The sequence below is a fragment of the Astatotilapia calliptera genome, unplaced genomic scaffold, assembly GCF_900246225.1.
Source record: "Astatotilapia calliptera unplaced genomic scaffold, fAstCal1.2 U_scaffold_36, whole genome shotgun sequence".
NCBI lineage: Eukaryota > Metazoa > Chordata > Actinopteri > Cichliformes > Cichlidae > Astatotilapia > Astatotilapia calliptera.
Genome location: NW_020535774.1, coordinates 11,060 through 21,326, shown reverse-complemented (window position 1 = coordinate 21,326; position 10,267 = coordinate 11,060). Strand labels below are relative to the sequence as shown.

At 36.7% G+C, this 10,267-nt stretch overlaps 1 protein-coding gene across 1 annotated transcript; it reads left to right on the top strand.

Moving 5' to 3' along the window:
- The first annotated feature begins 1,537 nt into the window (after nucleotides 1–1,537).
- Nucleotides 1,538–10,267, top strand: LOC113018048 (GTPase IMAP family member 8-like). The gene is made up of 4 exons (XM_026161121.1): nucleotides 1,538–1,565; nucleotides 3,344–3,400; nucleotides 6,207–6,749; nucleotides 7,391–10,267. Exons 2-4 carry the CDS (start codon nucleotides 3,364–3,366, stop codon nucleotides 10,117–10,119), a joined length of 3,309 nt encoding a protein of 1,102 aa, XP_026016906.1. The 5' UTR covers nucleotides 1,538–1,565; nucleotides 3,344–3,363; the 3' UTR covers nucleotides 10,120–10,267.

Here is a 10,267-nt window from a genome sequence, read left to right as displayed (position 1 = left end):
CTTCAGACGGGCCTGGACATGCACTGGCTTCAGCAGCGGAACACGTCTGGCACTGCGGGATTTGATTCCCTGCCGTTGTAGTGTGTTACTGATGGTGACCTTTGTTACTTTGGTCCCAGCTCTCTGCAGGTCATTCACCAGGTCCCCCCGTGTGGTTCTGGGATCTTTGCTCACCGTTCTCATGATCATTTTGACCCCACGGGATGAGATCTTGCGTGGAGCCCCAGATCGAGGGAGATTATCAGTGGTCTTGTATGTCTTCCATTTTCTGATGATTGCTCCCACAGTTGATTTCTTCACACCAAGCTGCTTGCCTATTGTAGATTCACTCTTCCCAGTCAGGTGCAGGTCTACAATACTTTTCCTGGTGTCCTTCGAAAGCTCTTTGGTCTTGGCCATGGCGGAGTTTGGAGTCTGACTGTTTGAGGCTGTGGACAGGTGTCTTTTATACAGATGATGAGTTCAAACAGGTGCCATTCATACAGGTAACGAGTGGGGGACAGAAAAGCTTCTTACAGAAGACGTTACAGGTCTGTGAGAGCCAGAGATTTTCCTTGTTTGAGGTGACCAAATACTTATTTTCCACCCTGATTTACGAATAAATTCTTTACAAATCCTACCATGTGGATTCATGGATTTTTTTTTCACATTCTGTCTCTCACAGTTGAAGTGTACCTCTGGTGCAAATTACTGACCTCTGTCATCATTTTAAGTGGGGGAACTTGCACAATCGGTGGCTGACTAAATACTTTTTTGCCCCACTGTATATATATATATATATATATATATTTATATATATATTTATATATATATATATATATATATATATATATTTATATATATATATATATATATATATATATATATATATATATATATATATATATATATATATATGGTGTATTTATGCCCATATCCTTACTCTCATTCGCCTTTATTGTATCTGTAACAACAACTTCTGTCGTGCTGTCAATCCTCTGTCTTATATTTAACAAAAAATATTACTTTTAATACAATTACTGTTATATTTAATAATACAAACAAGAAAGTCTAGGCAAAATATGTGTGAAATTAAGACCAATATAAAACTGTTATTTATATTCCGTGATAATCAATTCATGTCTACAATGGTGCTGAAATGTCATTTTTGACCAGGATATGTCCTTCAATTCACATGGTACTGAAAAGTGGTTATTTCACTTTTCTATAATTTATTCAAATGTTTTTTATTATAAATGTTATTTTTTACATTTTAATTAATTTCTTTTTCTAAGTTATCATTTTAAGATTACAGAAAAAAATAAATGCCGTGCCATACAGTTTGGTCCATGAAGTCTGCACTTCAGCTACTTGTTTATAGTTTAATTTAAAACAAATGATTTTGGAGCACAAAGGCAAGAACATTAAAACTGTCAAAAAATATATGATTTAAAGTGTATGTAACATGTGAACTGCTTTAACTTTTGTTAATTGTTTAAGAGGGTGAGATAAATCTGAAGCTGTTTTTTTGTGCGTTGTAGATGGATGTGCTTATGGACTGAATTCCTTCACAAACACATATTCAGGTATTTGTATGCTTTGTTTTCACTGCTTATGTGTGTTGTTTACTATATGCAGAAATTTGTGCCATCAGAAACTGAATTTGAATAAGTTAAATTTGAATTTGAATTGCTCGGATTGAATCTGAATTGTAACTTGAATAAATGCTTTTAAAAATTCAATTTTTAAAAGCTAAATCAGCGTTTTTAGCTAACAGCTACAATAAGCATAAAAGTTACTATACGGCTATCATTTGTTAACATGACGCTTGTTCTTATACATTTAATACATTTATTACCAACCTGAGAGGTTATCCGCTGGTTATTCGACGTGACGAATGACTTCTGAAGTTCTTAATTCAGCTCAAGATGCTGTAGATTCCTGTCAGTAACACTTTCAGTCTGCTAGTAAAACGTAGTTCTATTAATCTGTGCTCATTACTCTTGAACCGGAACCAGATGTAAGTCCCAAAAAACTGAATATTGGAACTGAAATTGAATTGTAGAACTGAAACTGAATGGTGAGAAGTGAATCTGAAATTATTTGAGAGCTAAATTTTTAAAGGATAAAATACAGTTTCAAAGCAAATGACTTCATTTTCAATTAAAATTCAACTTCAATTTAGTGATGATCATTTTCAAACCAATAAATTGAATTTCAAATTAGGCTAATTCATATTCAGTTTGTAAAAGCATTTATTCAAGTTACAATTCAGATTCAATCCTAGCAATTCAAATTCAAATTTAACTTATTCAAATTCAATTTCTGATGGCACAGATTTCTGCCCATAGTTTACCTTCATCAATGGGTAACTGAAATTTTTGGCTTCGAGACTGGATTTGCCTCTCCATTTCTATACAATTTTAGGCCTTTATGAATCGATTCCATATTTTATAAGTAAACATTTTGAAACAAATTTAGATTAACAGAGGTAATAATCTAGTTTATTAAAGTCTAGCACTCTATAGTTGTTAGCAATCTTCCATTGATCTGTATTTTGGAAACCCACTTCTTAACCCAGAATTAATTTTTCTGGATTAGGTATTACTGCTGTTTTTTTCCCCCCAAAAAAGACATTTTACTATCCCTCTCAGAGCATTCTTTGGGGAGGGGGATGTGCTTCAGGGGTATCAAATCTGTTGCTTCACTCCATAATACAGCCCATGCCCTGAAAACGACAACGTACTTACAATGCAAGATGGGCAAATATTGTTTGCTTTCCAGAAGATTACCATGAAATTACACATAACTTAAAGTTGTTTACAGTATATATTTACAGTACAATTTTATTTCTTTTTGTGCAGAATACCTGAAGATATGCAATATGTAATAATGGTGAATCATATCTATCTAATAGACTCCAATTTGTTAAATGGAGAGTCCTCTTCACACACTGGGGTTAATTATGGAGTTCAACAGGGTTCAGTGCTAGGACCAATTCTGTTTACATTATACATGCTTCACTTAGACAGTATCATCAGAAGACATAGTATACATTTTCACTGCTATGTAGATGACACCCAACTTATTACCAAGCATTACCTTGGCCTCCAGTAGCACTGTGAGGAACCTTGGAGTCATTTTTGGCCAGGCTATGTCCTTCAATTCACATATTAAACAAATATGTAGGACGCCTTTTTTCTCTTTGTCTTTTTGTATTAGCAATATCACAATTTGAATTAGGAAACAGGCTCTACATTACTTTAACTTTAATTTGTTCTTTTTCCACCTGTTTACCCAAATAATAAAAGTGTGATAAAAAATTAAACAGCTTAAATCATGTTTTTCGTTTTTTCTCTTGCAGTTCCAGAAGACTAATTAATCATGAAACGTAGGAACAGCATGTCCCCACCACCCGACAGTGAGTTTTGAAAAACACTCCAAGATATTTCTTGAAGAAACAAATACAACTAAGTAGAGCTATATTAATTCAAAAGGAATAAATTAGTTATTGGTTAAAAATACCTGCTCAGAATAGAAGGTACCACAGCAAAGTTGGACACATTAAATTGAATATCCAGCTCTGGGAGTTTGTTGACAGTGACATTTATATTGATACATATTCCATACCTCTGTAGGACATTACAAAAGATTAGAAATTAAACTCTGCAGATGCAATTAAAGTACATACTTTAACCTTTATTTTAAGGATGTCAAAAAAAAATAGTTCAACACGTTCAAGTTGTTATTCGTCATATACAGGTAACAATGGCATATTACTATCAGCAATGAAATTATTAGGCTCAGATCATCCTCAATATTTTCACACAGAAAGTAAAAATGCACAGACGTAACATAAATAAGACATAAATAAGATACATTATATAAATAAAGAAGACATATATTAATAAAAAATATATGTCACATACGTAATGTGACCAGCTCAGATCCTCACTGATGTTAATCAACAGGAACCTGAAGTATCTGAACCTCTCCACCTCTGTCCCCTTGAGGTAAATAAGGTAAATGGTCCTCCACCATGCAATCTACTGTAGTCCACGATGAGCTTTGGTCTTACTGACGCTGAGGAGCAGGTTGTCAGGGCTCTCACCTCTGCCCTGTAAGCAGACTTGTCTCCATCTGAATTGCAGCTGATGATGGTGGTGTTGTCTGCAGATTTAATGACGGTGTTGGATCTGTGTGTGGCCCCACAGTCGTGGGTGAACAGAGTTTACAGCAGGGGCTGACTCACACATCCCTGGGGTACTGATCGTCAGTGTAGATGATGTGACACTGCTGATCCGTACCACCTTTGATGATGATGATTTTGGATGATAGTGTTCCTCTTAAGGCATGAGGGGACTACAGACAAAAACAGTGAGAGGCTAAAGTTGTCTGCCAAGACAGCTGCCAGTTTGTGAGTGCATGCTTTGAGCACATGACATGGGAAGCTATCTGGTCCGGGCCTGATGTTTCAGCTGCTGTAACAGACTTCATGTTTTCCCTGTACCGTCCCTTAGCAATTTTATTGCTCATTTGGTTGTTTAGGAAGAGGGGGAAGTTTTAGGAGTGACAGCGAGAGAGAGCGAGTTTTGAGATGTGAGAGATTTGTGACGTTTAGCATGTTTGGGGTGTGTAGTTAAAGTGTTGTCTTGTGTAGTTAGTGTGTAGTGTTGTGGATAGTTTTGTGTTGTGTGTCAGAACAATGAGGCAACTGCTGTCTCCAGGTAAAAAAAAACAGGAGGAGTGATACACCTGCTGCTGTCAGACCATCTGTGATGTTTATAGTGGACAGAAATTATTTTTTACACTGGCACAAATACCTTATGTGGCAGAACACCTGATTGTTATGTAAATAGTTTGAAATGGTTATAAAAAAGGGTAAAAGGTAAATGGCTGTAAATAACTTGTGTATAGGATTTTAAAATTGACAATTTATATTTGCATTTAAAGTTATGAAATATGATTCATTTAAACATGCGTATAGGAATTTCTTTTACTTATGTATTATTCACATTATTTTATTGTATAATGCTTTGGTGCCACTGGATTTTAACATGTCTCACACTCATACAGTTAGACAGATGGTGGGAGTCTGGTAAGGAAGTTGGGGGAAGCAGACAACTCCACAGGAAAAATCTTTTGTCTCTTCGATGACTCTGGGAGGTAGCAAGGGAGTGTGAACCTTAAGGTGTGATACAGCTGTGTACTGCCTTTTGTTCCTGAAGAAGGTATTTAACTGAGGCTCAGAGAGAGACTCTGCTGACCGCCTGCCCCCCGATCATGCAGGCTCTCCACCAAGCTTGGTTTTCTGTTCTTTGTTTTGATTAAAGAATGTTAGCTACCGCTCACCGCTTGTCTGCAGGCTTTATTTAATGGAAAACTTCTACAACATATGTTTGTGGTTGTTACAGTAAAAACTATAATTTTTTGTACTTCAATGTTAAGCTTTTTGTCTGATTTTAGATCAATTGTGTTAATACAGTATGTCAAAATGAAAACATAACCGTAAATACAGACACATGAGGTTGTGCTGTAAAGAAACAAGGCAAAGTAAATAGTTTTTAAGGTAAAATGTATTGTCTGATTTTAGATCAATTGTGTTAATACAGTATGTCAAAATGAATACATAACCGTAAATACAGACACATGAGGTTGTGCTGAAAAGAAACAAGGCAAAGTAAATAGTTTTTAAGGTAAAATGTAGAGGTAAAATCAAAAGTAGTTAAAAATGGCCAGTTATACCCTGGACACCAGAGGGTTAAACATTTCTTTTTTAAGTAACGCAATAGTTAATTTTCCTAGTAATTAATTACTTTTAGAATCTTGTAACTCAGTTACTAACTCAGTTACTTTGTTGAAGAAGTAACTAATAACTATAATCAATTACTTTTTCAAAGGAACTTGCCCAACACTGTTTATTAAATGTGGAACCTGCATTTTATCTGCATCTTAATTTTTTCATTTCTAAATCTGGAAATTGTCATGATGTACTACACAATCTATGATTAAAAATGTTCAGACCCAACTGTATGTCTTCAACATTATTAAAGCTAAAACAGTACGTGTGAAAACAAAGATGAAACATGTAAGTAATGGAGTTACATTTTAAATAAAACATTTTGTATTATATGAATCTATAGTAATTCAAATGTATTATTTAGAACACATGTTGCATTAAAAGATTACATTTGTGCTAACCTTTAACATTTTTGTTACCATTTCAGTGTCTGAGATGAGGATTGTTCTGCTGGGGAACAGCTGGTCTGAGAGGAGTTCAGTGGGAAACTTCTTACTGGGAGAGAACAAATTTAACACAGTGGAAGAAGTTGACTGTCATGTGAGCATTCAAAGCAAAGAAATTGTTCTTATCAACACACCAGATCTGCTTCATTCCAGCATCTCTGAAGACAAACTAAGAGGACATGTGGAAAAGTGTGTGAGGCTCTCTGATCCTGGCCCTCATGTGTTCCTACTGGTCATACAGCCTGAGGACTTCACAGAGGAACACAAACTGAGGCTCTGTGAAATCCTGAACATCTTCAGTGATTATTCTTTTGACCATTCACTGGTTCTGAAGTCAACGCCCAGAACAAAGTCTCGCATGTACAGTCAACCTTTAGAGGACTTGATCAGAAAGTGCAGACGTCGATCTCTGAGACGGAAATTCCTTGAAGTTCATGAGTTGCAGTCAAAAATTAAGGAAATTATAGCGCATAATGATGGAAATCATCTGATTTGTCATCCAAGCACAGCTGGAGCCCCTGTTCGTAAGTCTATAAAAATATTTTGTAATAATGTTAAAAGTTTAAATCAAATTGGTCACAAGTTTTTAATTTTAATGAATTTGCAAGAATTCCAAGCTTTCATGTTGTCCTTATGGAGCATTGTGTGTTGAATTTTGATTATAAAAATGATTTTAACCCATTTTAAACCAAAAGTGTTCAACATCTGCTTCATCAGTTCATCTCTTTCCTGAAGTAAAGTTATGATATTGTCTGGCTTAATTAATGGAACTAAAACTGAAAGAACATTTCACCATTATATGTGTACAGTTATAATTTAGTGGAAGTCCACTAAGTAAACCTTTAAAACCTTCTGTCCCAGAACATGTAAAACAAAATAAAAACCTCTTCTAAAACATAATCAGTCTTTGCATTGTACACTGTCCAGTCTGTTCTTGTTTTTCCACCTCATAGATTAGAAAAGCCACATGAAGCAGAGGCTGATTTAATGCTGTAATAGAAAGACATAAAAACATAAAAGAGAGTGAAGCATGAAATTATATACAAACTCTCAGACACACATGTTTCATATAGAGTTCTTGTAAAATATATTTGACTGAAGTATTTAGTGCAATCAGTCTACTTTTCTTAACCTTTGAAAGTAATTCTTGTTTTTTTCTTCATAGAAAATGGACTCAGGATTATGCTCTTTGGAATGAGCCACAAAAAGAAAACATCACTCTTTAATTTTATCAGAAATGTTAAAGAATCAGGCTTTCCAAGAATTCTTCGAACCAGTCAAGTTTCCCATCATGGAGAGTGGAGAGGAAAACCATTAATAGTGGTGAAAACTCCCGACATATTCACTCTGCCCGTGGAGAGGGTAAGAGAGGAGATTAGGAGCTGTGTGAGTCTCTGTCCTCCTGGACCAAATGTTCTGCTGCTGTTAGTGAAACCTTCTGATTTCACTGAGGAGAACAGAAAAACTCTGAAGTTCATCCTGAGTTTGTTTGGTGAAGATATCTTTAAACACTCCATGGTCATCATCACACATGAGGAAGAAACAAGTGTGTCTGTGAAATTACTCCTCAGCGATTGTGAAGGTCGGCACTACAACATGTTTGAAAATGATCATCGACAGTTGATGGAGAAGATTGAGAACATCGTGCATGAGAACAAAGGAAAATTCCTCACAGTCACCAAAGAGACCATCAGACCACAGCCTGAATTCCTCAAACCATCTTTAAACCTGGTTCTGTGTGGGAGGAGAGGAGCGGGGAAGACTTCAGCAGCCAAGGCCATTTTAGGTCAGACAGAGCTTCATTCAGTCTCGAACTCATCAGAGTGTGTTAAACATCAGGGAGAGGTGTGTGGACGTTGGGTTTCCCTGGTGGAGCTGCCTGCCTTGTATGGAAAACGTCAGGAGGCAGTGATGGAGGAATCACTCAAGTGTATCTCCCTCTGTGATCCTGAGGGTGTCCATGCCTTCATCCTGGTCCTACCTGTGGCTCCCCTCACTGATGAAGACAAAGGAGAGTTAGAGACCATCCAGAACACATTCAGCTCTCGAGTCAATGACTTCACCATGATTCTGTTCACTGTGGACTCAGATCCTACAGATCCAGTTGTTGTTAACTCTCTAAAGGAAAACAAAGACATGCATGAGCTCTTTGAAAGGTGGGGAGGAAATTCAGTTGTTCTTAATATCAAGGAAACAAAACCAATTGTTGAGCTCATTGATAGAGTGGAAAAGATGAGACCTGAAGGACCCAAGTGCTTCACAACTGAGATGTTATGCAAAGCTCAGATTGAGAGGGTAACAAGACTTGATGCTGAACTGGAGGAAGTTAAACACAAGAGGGAGGCTGGACCTGATAATGGAAGTGATACTAAACAGTCCATCCGGATGGTGCTGATTGGGAAAACTGGCAGCGGGAAAAGTGCAACTGCAAACACCATTTTAAACAAAATAAATTTTTTATCCAAAGCCAGTCAGATTTCTGTGACCAGAGAATGTCAGAAAGCAGCAGGAGAAATTGATGGATGTCCTGTTGTTGTGGTCGACACCCCCGGCTTGTTTGACACGACTCTGTCCCATTATGAAGTTCGACAGGAGCTTCTGAAATGTATCAGTTTGCTGTCTCCTGGACCTCATGTGTTCTTACTGGTGGTGCCGATCGGTCGATTTACAGATGAGGAAAAAGAAGCCGTGAAAAAGATCAAAGAGATTTTTGGAAAGAAGTCAGGAAACTTCATCATTGTTACTTTCACCAGAGGAGATGAGCTTGAAGACACATCCATTGAAAGTTACATAAAAGAAGATTGTTCCGATTTCGTAAAAACTCTGATTAATGACTGTGGAGGCAGATACCACGTCTTCAACAACAAAGATCAAACAAACCGTAGACAAGTGACAGACCTGCTGATCAAAACTGAAGCCATGTTGAAAGACAATGATGGCAGACACTACACCACTGAGATGTTCCAAGAGGCCGAGGCAGCGATACAGAAGAAAGTAGAGACGCTGCTGAAAGAGAAAGATGAAGACATGAAGAGAGAGAGGGAGGAGCTTAAAAGGAAGCATGAAGAAGAAATGCAAAAAATAAAAAGAGAAATAGAAGAACAGATCTCTAAATTTGAATCTGAGAAAGAGCAGAGTAGGATTCAGCTGAAGCAGATGGAGGACTGCATTATCAAGGTGCGAGAGAAAAGAGAGATAGAAAAGAAAATCAGAGAAGATGAAGACAGAAAGAAGACAGAACAGGAAGAAACTCAACGACAACAATGGAAACAAAGACTGGAAACTTTGGAGAAGCAAATAGAATCTGAATCAAAGGAAGAGCTCATCAGAGAGCTGGAGCACACCAGAGAAGAAACAAGAAAAGAGAGAGAGGCCTGGGAGATGGAAAGAAATGACTGGTGGGAAAAAAGGTATCAAGAAAATATACAGAGACGAGAAGCAGAAGCTATGAAAATTAAAAATCTCAAAGAAAAATATGACTTGGAAAGAGAAGTATATGAAAGGAAAATAAAAGAACATTGCATTAGATTAGAGGAGGAGGAAAGGAAGAGAAGAGCATTAGAGAAAGACTATAAAACTAAAATGGAGGAAATGAAGCAGAAATATGAAGATGATGCCAGAAATCAAGCTGAACTGTTCAATGATTTCAGAGAGAAATACACCAGGGACTTTGAATCACTGATAGATAAATATAACGAGGAGATAAGGGATCTGAAGGAAACATATGGAATATTAATGCAAAAGCAACAGGAACACAAGAATGAGTTTACTCTTTTGCACAAAGTCGCAGACCACAAAGAAGAAATGCTTAAGAAAGAAAGGGAGGAAATGCAGAAAAAGCACGAAGACAAATTAAAACAATTAAAACAGAAAAGCAGGTGCACCATTGCCTGATGAATTTAAACAACCTAGGACAACACATGAGGAGTGATCCGGATATCCATACACCATTGAATAAATTTCAAATAAAAACAAAACACAACAGCTCCAGTTGCTTAAAAAGGACTGTGACTGCAGAAACAGCACTTCCATGATTTCTTGA

Excerpts from the sequence above, each read along its gene's own strand:
- LOC113018048 (XM_026161121.1), top strand. The coding sequence starts at position 3,364 with ATGAAACGTAGGAACAGCATGTCCCCACCACCCGACA. Across the intron at positions 3,401-6,206 it reads CATGTCCCCACCACCCGACA|TGTCTGAGATGAGGATTGTT; the intron begins GTGAGTTTTGAA and ends TTACCATTTCAG. Across the intron at positions 6,750-7,390 it reads CACAGCTGGAGCCCCTGTTC|AAAATGGACTCAGGATTATG; the intron begins GTAAGTCTATAA and ends TTTTCTTCATAG.